Genomic DNA, 17339 nt, shown 5'->3' with positions numbered 1-17339 from the left:
GGGTGAATTACAGCTCTTTGTGCCACCTAATCCCCCTCTACTCCAAGGGAGGGTGGGCTGTGATACCAGCATTGTGCTCCCTGGAGGGGTTCTGTAGGGATTGGAAATGTGGAGGCAAGAGATGCTAAATTTCCCATCAGGGCTCCATAGGGACTCTGCCCATAGAGTCTGCTCAGGAGACGCCCTTATCTGTGCTTCCCCATCCTCCCTGCCCAAACCCCTCTTCAGGGTTAGATAACATCCATTTGCCCTGGATGGTAGGCAGTTTCTGGCCAATTTCTGCCACCACAACTTCCTCCATGGTGAACTTTCCATCTTGAAGGCCCTATATCTTTCAGATGCTGCTGGTATAATCATGTGCAGGATCTGTCCCAGAGAATGCTCTGGAGAAGGAACTCAAGAGGCATTGAGAGGCTGGGTATAGGGTGTGGGGATTTCACCTTTGTGTAATACTAGCAGAATGAGGAGTAATTCCTGCTGGACTGTTACTGGAGATGGTGTCAGCTCCCATCACAGTCAGGGCTCCTAAACCAATACTTGAAGTGACTCTTGGTAGAAGAGACCACAGGGCTGTGGAATAGCTGTGAATTCTCTTCACACGTAGGGATCCTACAGTATTTCCCACAGCCGGATAGTATGAAAGCAGAAAAATTACTTCTTTGCTGTTGCCTTGACAGTTCATCCTCTCCATTCTTACAATCCTACAGGTGAGAACTCATGAAAGGGGAATAACCCTATGTCTCCAGCACAGCAGCACAAGGGCTAAGATCCTGGGGTGGATCCCTTAACAGCTGTTGTTGGAACCACACTTGTGAACAATGTCGTAAAGAAGTTCCGCTGTAGGTGAGAACTCTTAAATCTCCGAGCAGATTAATGAATGTTCTAGAGTACAGCAGCAGCTCCAGCATCATCTCTGTCTTTGCAGTTATAAATGGAAGCGGCTCTCCATTCCATGGTCTAGTTATTCTTGTGGAGCCGCAGCCATGGTGGCTTCATAGCTGAGAATGCATCCACCATTAAATTCAAAGCCCTATTGCATGGGATGGTGGTGGATCCTTTCTGTAATTTAAACCTCCCTGAACGTTCTCAGCCTTCTCAAGCCAGAAGTAAATTTGTTTGGGACTCGAATCCCAATTGTTTCAGGGATGGGTATTGCATTGCCCTGTGGTGGGGAAGGAGGAAGGCACCTCTATGTGCCTTGGAATGAGAGATGGGCTTACAGTTCATATCCAGATATATGTGTTGGAGGCCTTAGATTTCCAAGGTGTTTGGAGCTGAGTGTTTGGTTCAGCTCACTGCAGATATGGAGTGGGCTATGAAATTTGGATCTGGAATCTGAACTTTTTCCCAGTACGTCCCCAGAACTTGGATCAGTCCAGATCCAGGGGCAGAGTTGGCGCTAGGCATAAGCAGACTAAGCAATTGCTTAGGGCCCCAAGCAGCTCAAGGGGATCCCCTATTCATTATTATATGTGGTGTGTGTGTGTGTGAGGAGGAAAAATATTCCTGCTTAGGGCTCCCAATGGGCTAGTACCAGCACTGTCAGGGGTTTGGTTGGGCCCATCTCTGCTCACATGTGTGCAGGGAAAAGCCAACCGTTTGTTATTTTTTAACTACAGAAGGCAGGGGAGACTCTGGCATTTGGCTGGCACTTCATCTCTCCATTATGAAAACTTACTCTCTGGAGGTGAAAAGGGGTCTCGAGGCACTGGGTTGCTGCCTTCAGCTACTTGCTTTGGCCATAGCACGAAAAGAGCAGTAAGGGAGCCAGCTCCCAGGTCTTCTATTGTTTGTAGAGCAGGAGCAGGTCCCATCCAGATAAATGGTCCATTGCTGTGCTGGTCTGAGCTCCGGTCTCTGCTCAGAGCCTCTAAGTGGATTGCCTTCCATCTAGCCTGGCTTTTTGGTAATTGAAAAGCTCAGAGCAGTTGGAAATGCCAGGGGGGTGGGGGGTGGTAGATACAGAACGAGATGTTCACTGGCTATGGGGACCCAAAGTAGCCAGATTCCCTGGACTCATCATTGAAATCACTTCTTATGGTGCCTCTCTGCTTTAATTTCCCCTGAATCAGCCCTCTCCCATGAGTGAAACAATCTTCACTGCAGATTGAGGGGGGTGGGAGGGATTTGAGCATTAATCTGATGTAGATTATACCTCCGCCTCCCTCTTTCTGTCCTCTCTCTCTCTCTTCTTCTTTCTCTCTCTTTCTGTTTCTCTCCCCCTCCTTCTCCTCCTGCTTCATCTTTTCAAGAAAGTGAACATAAAGTAAAAACACAGAGAGAGAGAGAGGCAGAGAGAAAAAGCTCCCTGAAGAGGGAAGCCCCAGCAGCCAATAGCTGTTTGGATTTGACTGGTGCTGCCTTTCTTGCTTTGCTCCCAAGGATACCTTTAATGGAATCAATTACCTCGGTTCCTTTATAACCAAGTCCATCGGAAAGGCAGACTCAACATATTATGGGCAACTGTGTGAAGTCTCCACTGAGAAACCTCTCAAAAAAGGTATGTTCCCTGAATCAAAGTGCGTTGTGCGTGTTACAAGCCCTGCTTCTTGGGACGGATGACGTTGCGGGTAGATGGGAAGGGAAGGTGGGAGGAACATGCAGACTTGTCTGCAAAGGTTTCAGCTCCTTCCCAAAGTCCTTTTCCTAAGAGCTGTGAATGCAAATACACTGTTCAGAACCTGTGATGATGAACGCCACAGCTGGTGTGTGAATATGTGTGTAAGTATGCGAGTAGGCATGTTTGCATCCATATGTGTAAGTGTGTGTATGTGCATACACATGCATTCGTCCACTTGCATGTGGTGCATGTGTATGTGCACAAGCATGTGGGCATGTGTTTGTGTACATATTATTTGGTTATATATGCACGTGTGAGCATGTGCACACATTTGTGTGGGTATGCAAGTGTGCAAGTTAAGATGTATCTGTCTATCAATGTGTGTGCATGGGAAGGTGCGGATATTTGTGTTGTTTCTCTATGTGTGTGCAGACATGCATGTGAAAATGTGGGAGCACACAAATGTATTAGTATATGTCCCTCTCTGTGTGTATGCAAATGAGCACATGAATATGTGTGTTGCGTGTGTATGCATTTCCGTGTGTATATCTGAATGTGTGTGCATACTCATTCATATGTGTGCAACATCTGTGAGTGAGGATGTGTGGGTAAGTGTATGCATGAGTGCGTGTCCACATGTATAAGTGTGTATGTGTATTTGTGCTTGTATGTGTGTATTTATTCCTGGGTGTCCTCACATATGTGTGGATCTGAGTATTTGTGTATTTGCATATTTGTATGTATCCAGGTTTGTGCACGTATTTATGTATATGTGCGTGCCTCCTTTCTGTGGTATGTGTGTGCATGCCCATGTATGAGCCTGTGTTTGGCCATGTTTGCTCAGGTGTGTGTGTTCATGCTTTTCCTCATGTGTAAGCATGCCCATGTGTGTACACATTCATGCTCACCCGTACTGCCATGTGTGTCTGTTTGTATTTTACTTGTGGGCTGCTGTGTGCTTAGGTCTCAGAATGGTTCAGGGATTAATTAGATTTAGGAGCTGTGCTGCCACTATGGGCTGAATTGGCAATGGGAATAGTTCTCCCTAGGCACTGTGCGTATCAGGATGAGGAAGGCGTTGAGATAGAATGTGCCCATTAGGACTGCTGGAGGAAGGAATTCACTTGGGGACACTGAACCAAATAATAATTCACCACGAAATGCTCTGCTTGTTCCTTACAAAGGGGAAGGTCATAATAGGCAATGACAGTGCACCGCACTGGGGGAGTTCACAGCATGGAGGCCTCACTGGCAGTGAAATGGCATTGCTGTGAGGAAGCCATGATGAGGAGGCCTCGCGGGCAATGAACTGGCACTGCCATGAGGAAGCTCACAGTGCAGAGGTCTCACCAGCAGTGAAATGGTGCTGCTGTGAGGACACTCACTGCAGTCTGGAGTCACTGAGTACCTTGCCAGCCATGAAACGGCCCTGCCATGAGGGAGCTCACGGCGTGGAGGCCTTGCTAGTAGTGAATTTTTTCTGGCCTTGGGTTTGTCACTTTTGTGGGGCATCTCACTGCTGTAAGCTCAGCGACCACAAACAAGGCACAAGTGTAAGTTAAATCTGGAGTGTTTCCTGGTAATGACAGAGCATTGCTGTGCGGGAGGGAGCCCACCCCAGCTGATTTATGGAGTATGTAATGAGGCAATTCATTCCAAAGCAGCTAGACAGGGCTGAGCTCTCCGTTTTGGTCAGTGTGACCCTGGGGAAGAAGCAGGAGAGGCACTTGGGGTTCAGCCAGCTGGAGTGCCTAAACTTTGCACATGTGAAAGGGCCATTCTGGCAATTTGCAGCCTTCCTCCAATGCACATAAAATGGAACAGAATGTACCTGCACTCGTCTCTAATGTGGAGATGTGGTTTGCAGAGAATACAGGTCCCAGCATGCAGCGGGGGATTAGATCAAAATGGAGCATTGCATTCTGGATCTTGTAGCTTGTCTAGGCCCTACCTTTATTTGTATTTAATCCTTCATTCCTAAGAGCCATTTAAAGTGATGTATTCTGCACATAGTTCCAAAGAGTAGGAATTAAGGGGTTAAAGTTGAGGAAGCCCACAGGCCACATTATAGAACTCTGTAAGCTCCACTTTGGCCCTTATATTAAGGCCTCAGGGCCCAGTGCTGTGAGGTGCTGAGTCCCCTACACCGCTGTTGACCTCATTGCAGCCTGGAGTCACTGAGTACCTTGCAGGATCAGACCATTACATGACATAACCTCAGACTGCTGCTCTGTATAACATTCCTCCTCTCTTCCTCAGGTTTTGACATTGGCAAAGGAGAGATGGGACATAGGCTGAGCTAGACTTTGTCAGGGAGGTTTCTCCCACTCTCCCCAGCTCCACTGAGTTTTCATGTCCTGTTCTGAGACTGAGGAACCACCTTGGCTAGAATGATGCCAAGCAGGGTGCTCTTCTTGCTGGTCTCCTCCATTTGTTCTTTCCAAATGCGGCCTGTCGAGTGGAAGCAGAGACTTTAACGTGACTAGGAGAACAGGGTTAGGAACCTGGAGGCCTCTTGCTTTTGATAAACCTCCCTCAGGGAGAGGAAGGATGGATTTTGCATGACAGACATGCTGCCTCCTGCACTTCTTTGAACATGGGGGGAGGGCATCATTTCAAATTGAGGCAAGAGGGTAGAAGAGCCTCAGATAATCATCTGTCACCCAAACACTTTCCCTAGCAGCTTCTCTCACTGCAGTGCTCCCAGCACTCTTTATTGTGGAGGCTGTGTATATATGAGAGAGGATCTCTACACAGACAAACTGAGACTTCCCTGAGTAGCATAGACAGAGGAGGAAGCTCTGGAAATAGTGGATATGAAGTGTCCTGAGAGAGCAGGGAACGGGCTCACTTTGAACTCTGGCAGACAAGACAGAAAGTTCAGAATAATCTGGAGGGACGGGATGGCTTGGGGCATATGGTTTGGAACTGGTGTATGGACCTTTTCACCTCCACCTCCCTGGTTCACATCCGTCTCTGGTTGATCGTGATCAAAATTCATTCCCGTCCAGTCTCTTGTTGGTAGCCCCCTATTTCGTGCAGAGTGCACCAGTGTCCCCACAGCAGTAAACACTACTGTCACGACACTAATTGACAGTCTCAGCAGAGGCACCTAGGTGTAAATGGGATAAATCTCAGTACTCTGGAGTGTACCTCGGGGTCAGGACTGAGGTACATTGGCAGGGGAATGTGGGGAAGCCTGCTCTGCTTCTGCCTCTACAGTGGCTAAATAAAAAGCTTCATTCTCCAAGTCACTCAGTTTGGCACCTTTTGCCAGCTCTACAACCACCTCTCTGGAGGAGCCCGGCCAAGTGCTTGTATCATCCCAGAACAGCTGTGGGTTTTTATTGGGGAGGGGAGGGAAGAAGGGCTTGAGCCTTCCTCACGATTACCTTGCTTCTATCAGTACTCAGGTCTGCGTGTTGCTGCTTCTGCCACTAACAGGTGGCTGGCCTCATTTTGCCTTGTATCCCTCTGTTGGAGGAGCTGTCTCCTCTGCTTTGGCTTGATGTGTTTATGGGACACATGAGGGAAGGGAGACTTTCCAGCACCAGATTGGGATGGGGGGCGCAAATGGACAGCAACAGCAACCGGTGCTTTGTAGGGCAGTTCTCGGTGAGCCCTGTAAATGACCCTGGGTCACTAGAGGCAGATGGGCGAGGGGAGACTCACATGGTGTTACACTAGGATAAAGAAGTCCCATTCCCTTTCCCTGCACTACCTGCGGTTCTATGGATCAGCCTGTTCTGTGTCCTTGGCAATTCTCTCCTCAGACTTGTGATTTCTGTCCACATAGGAAAATAATGGGCTAATCTCATCCTTCGTGGAACTCCACTGACTTCATAATAAGATCAAGAGACTAGGTGGCTCAGATAGGGATTAGGAATAGGCTTTGGAACCTTTCACCTTTCATTTGGTTTCAGTGAATTACCCCTGCGACAGATTTGGCCTGACGTGTATATTTTCAGTCTCTCATATTATATATTGAAAAAGACTCTGGAAAATAAAGCTGGTGATTTACAAAATATGTTGTACCAAAGTGACAAATGTTCACGTCATTATCACACAAATGTCAAGACAATTAGCTGCGCCCGTGATATGCCAGGTGTGGATTGACATTAGTCTTTTATGTTTGTATAGATAAATTCCCCATCCACCATGTATAATCAGGTGAAGGGTTTCCTTCCCATCTGTGATTTCAATTAGAACCCTGTTATGCTATTTCCTTTCTTTTGTGATTTTTGTGTGTGTGTTATATTGGTGGATAGTCACATGACATTATACATGAGCAGATTGTCTCAAGACTGTGTTTAAAAATGTAAACTACAAAGCATGTGTGCAATGGAGTAACATATGGCAGACGCAGCAAATAGCTACAATAAATGTGAGCAAGTGTGAGTGGGAGCAAATGTGGCCTGCTTCTCAGCCCTGAAAGAAGTTGTTCAAGCTTTAAAGGATGAGTCAATATAAAAAGACAATGGCTGTGGACAAAGTCTCCCAGATGAACTCTGGGAATGCCATCACTACAAGCAGGCACTCATTCCTGAAGCAGAAATATGATTGTTAATATTTACTGTATAAAACCAAAGGTCCTGTGGGTAGTGCTGGCTTTTTATAGCTGCATGGGAATACCAGGATGAGACGTTTCCGCCAGAGCCAGAGAAAAGCATTTCTATATAAGGAAAGCATTGGCTCCTCAGTGGAGCCTGGAGCTCCAACCTCAGATTCTATTCTGGAGTCCCAACTGGCTGGGATGTGTGGACTCCTTGAGAATGGTCTGTGAAAATGCAGAGCAGACAAGGCTGCAAGGACTGGGACTGTAAGTGACCTGAATAGATTACATTTTAATAGGCTCCGTCAGTTATTGTAACTAATTAGAATTGTAATTGTCTGGAACCCAGCTCGCTGACACTGTAAACGGCCGTCTGACAGTTTTAGAGTGACTGTGGTACAGGTGTTAATACAGAGCTCTAAGCTGTTGAACTGTGTTGCCTGAAAGTGACTTGAAGCCAAACTTAGTCTCTCTGTGCAGGTTCTGTGCCTGCTGTTCAGTGGAGGTCCCTGACGGAAGCTTCTCTCCCAGTAATCTCCTTCTGTACACACACAGACTGTTATGTCTGAGCGTGCTATTCCCTTGCAGGCCACACATGAAATCATTCACTCTGGGGCTGGAGATGGGAGGGACCGGACATGTTCATTTTCTATCCTGGCCCTTTCATCTGTAGCTGGAGGGATGTGTGCAGCTTTGAGAAAGTTTGATGTAATTTCAAAGTGAAATCTTCCTGGTTGGCTGGACTTTTATCAGCCATTGACAGTGAACTCCTGTACCTACTACTTCTATACAAGCCTGTACTAGACTGGTGGGAGGGACCCAGCATGGAAAGATGAAGGAAATTTAGGGCTAATTACTCTGTCAGGCAGCCCAGTAAAACATCAGATCAAAGACTGAGAGACATGGGGAGGTAACTTCCTCTGTTGTATTGTTTACTTGCTGCTGATTGGCTGGGAAGATTCGTCATGAGGAGAAGACCTGCTATAAGGCTGTTCAGACGAGTGAAGAGGGACCGTCAGCCTGCGAGTACCAAGGTCCACTCATGATGCTGGCCCAGAACTGCGCCGTCATGCACAACCTCCTGGGGCCAGCATGCATCTTCCTGAGGAAGGGCTTCGCAGAAAACAGGCAGCCTGTACGTAAGTTACACCCTGCTGGGCGAGAAATATACAAAACACAATGCCCACATTGTCACAAACGGGTAGCCACACATGTTGCCTACGTACATGGGACTCTGAGATCCCCCAGCGACGGGTCACAAACCTACAGCCTCAGACCTGCAAATGCACTTACAGACTCACATACATGCTCAGGCATGTGAACTGGAAGATATGGGGAGATACCCTGGCACCTAGGTAGTAGGCATTGTAGAAATACGTATACAGATGGATAGATCAGTCGACTGAAACACTCACAGTCATACGGACTCAGATATACCTGAGGAGTCCAATGTTCAAATATGACACTCCAGTGAGACATCAACATCCCATACATGGAGGCTCAGATTAGTACGTAGAGCCTAAATGGCTGGTATATGTGCTTCACTGGATTTGACTGTCCCATCAAGGTGCCCACATTTGAAGCATACTCAAATATGGCCTGAGATGCATACCCCTCCACATTCACACAAGCTCAGATTCATACACACAGCCATGCACAGTCTCATGTCTGCACAGGAGAACACATACATGCAAACCTCAAAATAGCTACCTGTTCACACACCTTCAAATAGCAATGCACAAACAAGTATCAGTACCTATATACCCACTAATATACAGCACACACCTATATTTATATTTCTATCCATCCAAGCATATATATGCGTACATACACATCCATTCCTGCAACTTTAAAATATGCAAAAATATATACACAGACATGTCAAATGTACATAGAGACATGTTTACATAATGTACATTCACAGTAACATAAAGCACATATCCCTGTACGCAAACATTTAATATCTATACTAACATACTTAAACAGATATACAGAGACACCATATTATTAACACATATATAGGCATATATGTGATTAGGTGTACACACTTGCATACACTCATCCAGTACATTACATGCTCCTCCAGTCAAACAAAGCTCATCCTCAATGTCTGAGATTCATGGCAGTTAAAATCCAGTTGTCAGGCATCCCTCCACAATAAATCTCTGTTCTATATACTCACATGCAAAGACACACTTGTCCTTAGCTGGAATAGAATCAAGGACCTTTAGTTTCAAAACCTAATCCCTTTCCATTTGAGCTGAAGACAAGTCACCATTTGTTATTGCTCACTGTAAGTTTTTGTTCTCTGCAGCCTCCAACCACTAGCAGACAATCGCATATTCCATTAGCCAGTACATTAAAACACATGCAGAAATATTCTCAAGCAAGTGCACACACACATATGTATATACTGGCACACAAACATCTACCAAATCATATGTGCTTATATAAAGAACTGGATCCAAATTCCATTTAGAATGTCAATAGCTTGTAGGTGACTATATCCACCATGTTCAGAGCCTGGAAATTCATAATATCCCAGGAGGCTCCAAAGGGAGGAGCACAGACATCTCTGACAACAGCCCTGGTGCGGAGTGAATGTATTTATAAACAGCTGTTCTCCTCATTGGCTCTTTGGACCAGCAGGATTTTGTGAGCATAGGACAGAAATAAATTAATGCCAGAACGTTTCTTATGATGGAGTGGTTGATGATCACCACTAGTGTATTCCTAGGACCTGAGCTCTTTGAACAGGTGTATCACTTTTTCCATATGTTCTCCTCAGAAAGCTTTACACTGCTTCAGCTGATTTCTTCTTAAGCAGATGTTTTCCTATTTAATAATTTTTAAGGGAGCTTCCTTGGACTTTAAAACAGAAAATCTCCTTATGACACCAGTTACAGTTTGGGCTAGATTTTCCAAGGGACCTGGAGTGGCCTCTTCTTTTACACATACAGTCTTTGGCTCCCTCCAATGATAGAATCTACACACACAAAGAAGTGCGCACATCTCTGCACATGCAGATGCCTCTGTGTGCAAAAATAGAAGCCAGGCTGAAGAAGTCTTGAGACTTTCTCTTGGACATTCTGGTGTGTTAATGATGCTGGCTATAACGGGGTACAGCATGATCTAGTGGTTAAAGCACAGGCCTAGATGGCAGGAGACCTGTGTTCTCAGCCAGATGCTGCCACAGATGCAGTGAGTAACCTTGCATGAGTCAATTCACTGTTCTGTAAAATGGAGTTGATGATGATACCTCTATATCTTGAACATTCCTGATCAGACTGGTGGTGCTCCAGAAGGACTCCTGGGGTCATTAATGTTCATAAAGAGCTTGGAGACTCTTGGCTGGAGATATGCGAACAGTGCTTAATTTGTAATGAAAGAGGTGCCGGGGCTCAAGCAATTTTTTTACTTTCATAACTGATGCGGCTATGAACTGCCCAGACCAGAGATACCGGGGCTATGAACTGCCCAGACCAGAGATACCGAGGCTATGAACTGCCCAGCCCAGAGGTGCCGGGGCTCAGCCCTGGCAAGCTCTGGCACAGATTAAACCCTGTGTTACTGTAATTCATGATACTATCACTGATAGGAAGGCAATGAGGCCTCCTGTGCCTGCTTTAAACAGTGTGAACTCTTTTACAAATCAGTGTCTATGAAAGCAGAAGAAATGGGATGACATGTTTGAAATGACCAGATCTGTGAAGGATGAAACTGCAGAGCTAGAGCTCTCTGAAAGTTCCATGCAGCACAGAGATGCCTCTGGGAAGGTTATGAATGACAAGCTGATAATTTCTCTGGCACAGCCCCTTTTTGCACAGACGTAAACCAGTGTGTGTCCTAGTTTGCTGTATTCTCCGGGCAGCCGCCGCTAGAGTTACCACAGAAGCCTGCGGTTAATTAGCAAGAGCTCATCCTTATGAAACAGATCAAGGGCACAGTCTCCAGGGACCTGTGGTGAGGCTGCAGACCCCTGGGAGATGAGGGGAGAAGCCAGAACTCAGACAAGAAGGGAAATTTTGTCTCTGTTTCCAAATTCTCAGATATTCTGGATTTGCCTGGGAGCCATGAGTGGAGTTAGAAGGGGTTTTTAGTAACCAGAAAGCAGTGCATTTCCACACTCATCTTTTCTTCCTCTTGATGCAGTCTCTGGAGTTTTCCTATACTCTTTTACGTCCCTTCCCTCTCTGAAAAAATCAAACCAAATTAGATGTTTGAAGTTGCAGTGTTTCCTGATCATGGTGAATCCTTGTCCTGTTTTGTTTGTAGATGACCTTGCTGCTGTATGTTTTTTGTTTCTCTGCCTACATGCTTGGGTTTGAAATGTTTGTATCTGGGCTGAGCTCACTGCTTCTATAGTTGCAGTCCCTCCCTACAGGAGTGGCTCTAGGGAATAGGATTGGGAGAGCTCATGGCTGCTCTCCCTCCCAGCAGCAGTCACTATAGGCTTGCTGGTTGTGGGGCAGCTTGCAGCTATTTCCAGACCCAGATGTTGCCAGCAGGAGTTGCTGTAGGGAATACGGTAAGAGCTTCAGAGGAGCTCCGAACTACAGCAGTGCCAGACTCTGCCACTCAGAGTCACTGTAGGGGAATGATACAGGCACACGGTGGAGGCTCTCAGTGCCAGCTCATCCATCTGAAGTGGAGTGCTGGAGTCCCTTTGAGAAGCCTGTGTTGCCCTGGACCTTAGGTGTGGAACAACACTTCTATTTGTCCACCTGGCCAGCAGGCGAAATGGAGATGGGCTTCCACAGAGAAGTATGCAGGCAGCTGCTGGCACCCTCCTAATAGGAAAGGGAGTGATGTCAAAGCCTTACCAGGTAGATAGGATTAAACATGTCATCACCTTCTTGTTTCTTCTGTCACTTTCTTGCTTGTGCGGGATGCTCCCAGACCTGCCTGTACTCATAAGTGCTATTCTGATACCACTTTCCTATCAAATGGTTGGGTTTAACAGAAGATATTCTCTCATTGCAGGACAGAGAACTGCGACCAGAAGAAATTGAAGGTAAAACTTTGACCCTTCCTCCATATCTCACTTTCTCTCTGCTCAGTGAAAATATACTGCTGGCCAGACTGATCACAGCGGGGAGAAATCTGGGGTAAAACTAGGTAGATGAGCTCATAGCTGTTCCCATTCTAGATACTCCCTGCAGAAGATATCATAGGGAACGGTGCAGAAGTGCTGACTTTGGGGCAGCTCACATGCACTCCATCTCCTGACAGAGGGGCTGTAGATTGTAGGGTTGTAGTGATGATTTTGGGGGAGATCACATTTGCTCCATCTCCTGCAGGAGGGCTGTAGAAAATAGTGTAGGAGTGCTGACTATCTGACCATTCAAAGACTCTGCAATCTGAGCAGGGACTGCTGTGGGGAATGGTGCAGAAATGCTAGCAGGGTGGAGCTCAGAGCTCCTCCAGTTCTAGCTTCTCTCCGGGGAATCTGCAGGGGGAATGTGCACCTTCCTAGCATCCCAGAGTGCTGCTGACTCCTTGGGGGGTGTTCTGGGAACTGTATCTAACACCATCACTGACAACATTGTCCTTATTGGATTCACCCTGACAGAGTTAAGAGAAGCCTTCAAGGAGTTTGATAAAGACAAGGATGGATTTATCAACTGCAGGGACCTGGGGAACTGCATGCGGACCATGGGCTACATGCCTACCGAGATGGAGCTCATAGAGCTATCCCAGCAGATCAACATGAATTGTGAGTGTGACCCCTCACTTGCATGTTCCCCTGTCACTGCCATTCTCCGCCTCCGTACGCTGGGCTTTAGCTGTCAGTCTCTTGCTCTCATCTGTTCCTCTTCCTTTGTTCTCCTGCCTGCCTGCCTGCCTGTCTGTCACCCACTCTCTCTGCTAGTCCATCTGTCTGTTTGACTAGTTCTCTGGGCATCAGTTTGCTTGTCTCCAGCCTACCAACCTATCTGGGTTTGTAGATAGTTGTGAGGTATAAGAGCAATGTGTTGAGACAAACACACCAACATAGGACTGCCCTTGGTGTTGCCGTTGATATGGGTGTTTAAGACATTGGTGTGCAGCTGCTGCATGTTGTTGTATTGAACCTGGTCTCTAGGCGGTGTGTGCTGAGGAGGGAGACTGGGTGTTGAGAGGAGGGAGATCCTTTGGTGTGAGGGTGGGGCTATGTTTGAGCAGAGTGCTGGGGTGTTTAGCTCGAGGTGTGAGTGTATTGAGGAGATAGCTCTGGTGTGTGGGGAGTGATGGGCTGAGGGGCTACCCTCTGTCCATCTGCTGTCACATGAAAGGTGGAATAATGGAGAAGTGTCTGTGATCAGATATGGCTGTATTTGTGTCCTTTCCTTCTATCATCAGTTCTTTGTCCTTACACCTGTCTGCAGCAGTGCTGTATGGTGCCCACAGGAATATTCACTAGGCATTATTTGTTGTACTCCCTGGGCTAGAAACTGTTAATCATCCAGAGAGGGAGCAGAATGAGTACCATGTGAAAATAACACATAAGAAATAGCAGAGAACCAGGGCACTGGTTGCCATGTGATCCACAGGCTGTATAACTAGGTCAGGCGGTCTGGTGATCCACAGGCTGTATAACTAGGTCAGGCGGTCTGGTGATCCACAGGCTGTATAATTAGGTCAGTCTGGTGATCTGACAGACAGGTAGGAACTTGAGGAACTCCTCACCAATTGCAGCTACTTCATAAACAGGAAAATGCATTAATTTGTTGAATACACTGTTTGTTACAAATAGCTTGTCCCGCTGTGGTGTTGAGCTTCTGGGACAGATTTTCTCCCCTGCTCCAGTGCAGTATAGGGCCCATACAGGAGATGCAACTGGCTGAGGCAGAATTCCCTCTGTTCAGACACACCTGCAGGGCTGCCATGTGCTTGCCCGCTCACAAGCCCTGAGGGACGATGTATGCTGGGAACAGATCCATAGCACACAGTGATGAGGGGATTCTGAGCTGCCTGCTGCCCATAGGCAGCCTGGGATGGGCTGCTGTAATTTAGAGGAGCTGGGACCCTTTCAGACCCGTCCAGAATCCAGAGGGTGCAAAGATGGTGTAAAGCCACCTTTGCTTCTCCTCCCCCTGTACTTCACTCTCTGTGCTGTGCCTCCTGGAGAGTCAGACCCTGACCCTCCCATGGGTGGCTGATCTCCAGTGGAAGCCATGTGTGGATGTGTTACCTTGGGTGCTCGGCTGGGCTAAGGAAAAGGGCGTATTAATGTCTTACACAAAAATTTCCCCTTGGTCCCAAGTGGGCGGTCATGTGGATTTTGAAGATTTTGTGGAGCTGATGGGACCAAAGCTTTTGGCAGAAACTGCAGATATGATTGGTGTAAAGGAGCTACGTGATGCCTTCAGAGAGGTGAGCGCCCCCCGTTCTGCGGGACCCCCTCAGAGAGGTGAGCGCCCCCGTGCTGCGGGACCCCTTCAGAGAGGTGAGCGCTCCCCGTGCTGCGGGACCCCCTCAGAGAGGTGAGCGCTCCCCGTGCTGCGGGACCCCCTCAGAGAGATGTGCGCTCCCCGTGCTGCGGGACCCCATCAGAGAGATGAGCGCCCCCCGTGCTGCAGGACCCCCTCAGAGAGGTGAGCGCTCCCTGTGCTGCGGGACCCCCTCAGAGAGATGAGCGCTCCCCGTGCTGCGGGACCCCCTCAGAGAGATGAGCGCCCCCTCTCATTTAGTAAAAGTGGAGAGAAGGGGAGAGCAGAGGCAGGAAAGAGAGAAGATCAGTGGGGGAATGAGGAGGAGGAGCGAGCATATACAGTAAAGAGGACCCTGAGAAGGAAAAAAAAGAAACCAAGTATGGAAAGGAGGGGAGCACAAGGGGAGCACAAGGAGAGCAAAGGCCTGAAAGGGAACAAAGGAGGAAGATGGGCCAAGCACAGCGATGATGTATGGAGTCTGTGAGGAGAGGAAAAGGACCTGAGGGAACAGAGTGGCATCAGAGCAGGAGGAGAGAAGATGCCTAAGGAAGGAAAGAGAGAGCCAAGAGGAACTCAGGGGACCTCATGGACAAATATGTGCACTCAGGAGGGGAAAACATGGGACCCAAGTCTGGAGACGGTAGGTACCCAAGAAAGCAAGTCAGGGTCCACTCCAGCTGACTGTGCTCTTTCTGCTGTTGTTTGTGGTCTCCCTGCAGTTTGACACCAATGGTGATGGAGAGATCAGCACCAGTGAGCTGCGGGAGGCCATGAAGAAGCTGCTGGGGCAGCAGGTGGGCCATCGGGATATTGAAGAGATCATCCGAGATGTGGACCTGAACGGAGATGGGCACGTGGATTTTGAAGGTGAGAGAGAATGCGCTACTGTCCATCTTCACGGGGGTCAGGCAGGATTTCGGATCAGAGACTGGGTCATTGCCCTGCTCCAGGAATGGAGGAAGGAAAATGATCTCTATGCTCTAAGAGGCCCAGGTATCTGTGGAATGGGGTGAGAGGCAGCTGGATCAGAATCTCCTGGGATTCTCCCTAGTTAGGATAAGGCTATTGCGGGAGAGATGGCTGGTGTAGGAAATTCCTGGTTAGTGGTTTCTGGCTGTACAACTCTTCTCAATGCATCTCAGTGTTAAGCATGCCTCCATGGATCACATACTAGGACAGACTGTCCCTATGTCAGAGGAGAAACTTCTCTGTGGCCATGTGCAGCCCAATGGTGGATTTCTGTTTCCTCCCCAGTGCCCCCTGGGTACATACGCAGGCGGCTAGCCTGAGCTGCTACCCATGCTGCCGTGGCCACACTGCTATTTTAGTGTGCTAGCCCGAGCAGAGCTAGTGCATTTACATTTATTCCAAGTTGGGAATCACATCTGCCAGCTGCTGTGTAGACATACTGTGTCAGTGTCCAGCAAAGAGTTTAGTGTGGAAATGAGACATTACATTGTTCTAGGGCAGGTGTCCCAAATTATGAACTGCCCTGGCTAGTGGGATCCTTTAACACGTTGCATAAACTCTCCAATGTCAGTAAAGAAATCAAACTAGTGAGCAGTGTGGATGGGGCTTTCCTGTTGGCTGCATAGTGTCTCAGGATGATGAGAGTTGGGATGGGAATGTGTTGGTACAGTTGGTGTATTCTCCTCTAGCCTCTCTGTTTGTCAATGGCTGCAGAGTTTGTTAGGATGATGTCCCGTTGAAGATTACGCTCATCTGAAGAGGAACCAGCACCTCAGTGAAGGCAGAAGAGACCTGAGTGGAGCATCTAGCCCTGATGTTCCCATGCAAAGGTTTATAGGCTGGATGCATTTGAGACAGTGTGAGATGACCTGCCTCTCCTGCCCCAAAGTGGTCCCCACACTCCTCCAGCCTTTCACACTGTGAAAGACTCATAATGTCCTATAACTGGAACTGTTCCTTCAAGAAGGCGACAGCAGGTAACTGCAGCGCCAGGACAAGCCACGATGTTTTCATGAGATGTTTGCAACTTTAGACTCCTCCCCTCCTGCTTTTATTCTCCCACCGACTGCTGCAAAGCAAGAGAAGAGGGAGCCTCTCGGATTGGGGGATGAAAGCAAAGCCATCTGGGATTGGTGGCTGCAGCAGGTCGCGCTCCGCACCTGTTGGATTCCCTTGGTGAACTGTGTCCGTGTTTGCTGTGTGTCTGTCTGGAGTTATTTATGCCTCCCTGGTACATTCTCGTGTCTTCTGTGGTTACGTTTACCGAGAGCAACTACAAAAACATGTCTGGAAAAAAAAAGGTGATAAATGTGCAAACTGAAGCTGTGTGTGCAGCCCTGGCCTTTCTGTGGGAGGTGAAGGGCGGGCTGGAGGGAGGAGCATCTGCCAACTGATCCACTCCAACCAGAGTACTTTGGGACCCATGTTGTGGCTGGGGGGACGAGCTGGAGCCAGGGGAGGTAGGTGCTGCTTGTTGCAGGATTGGTGATTGGGTGCTCTTCAGGGTGAGTGATACCTCCAGCCATTCTAGCCACAGGCAGCGTAATACAAACACAAGATATACACACTGCCAGGTACGAAAGACTTAATGGGCTAAATTCCTCCTTGCTGGAAATCCCTTTAAATTAGTGGAGTTACACCAGGGATTACAGTGTCCGAGGCTATACTGTCATCCAGAATACAGAGACTCTGTCTGTCTGTTGCCTACTAAGAAGTGCACCCTAGAACACAGTGATGTGTGTGTGCAGACAGTGTGTGTATGCAGTGCATAGATACTGCTGTGATGAGCACAGTACAGAACCTTAGCTAGTTATATATGCATGGGTATGATGGGAGTGTATGT

The 17339-nt window shown here is 47.9% G+C and overlaps 1 protein-coding gene across 2 annotated transcripts; it reads left to right on the top strand.

The window, feature by feature from the left end:
- Window positions 1-712: 712 nt before the first annotated feature.
- CABP1 (calcium binding protein 1) lies at window positions 713-16818 on the top strand. 2 transcript variants are annotated; one of them, XM_034791635.1, is made up of 8 exons: window positions 713-843; window positions 2383-2500; window positions 8071-8247; window positions 12096-12126; window positions 12685-12828; window positions 14359-14468; window positions 15247-15394; window positions 16211-16818. In XM_034791635.1, the coding sequence occupies exons 2-8, from the start codon at window positions 2456-2458 to the stop codon at window positions 16234-16236; spliced, it is 681 nt and encodes a 226-aa protein (XP_034647526.1). In that variant the 5' UTR covers window positions 713-843; window positions 2383-2455; the 3' UTR covers window positions 16237-16818. The 2 variants fall into 2 exon arrangements, with proteins under 2 accessions (XP_034647526.1, XP_034647527.1); XM_034791636.1 differs by lacking the exons at window positions 713-843; window positions 2383-2500 and adding an exon at window positions 7313-7379.
- Window positions 16819-17339: the final 521 nt, after the last annotated feature.

Source organism: Trachemys scripta, chromosome 15 (genome assembly GCF_013100865.1).
Source record: "Trachemys scripta elegans isolate TJP31775 chromosome 15, CAS_Tse_1.0, whole genome shotgun sequence".
NCBI lineage: Eukaryota > Metazoa > Chordata > Testudines > Emydidae > Trachemys > Trachemys scripta.
Note: the sequence above shows the minus strand (reverse complement) of the source record. Positions and strands in the feature narration are given on the sequence as shown.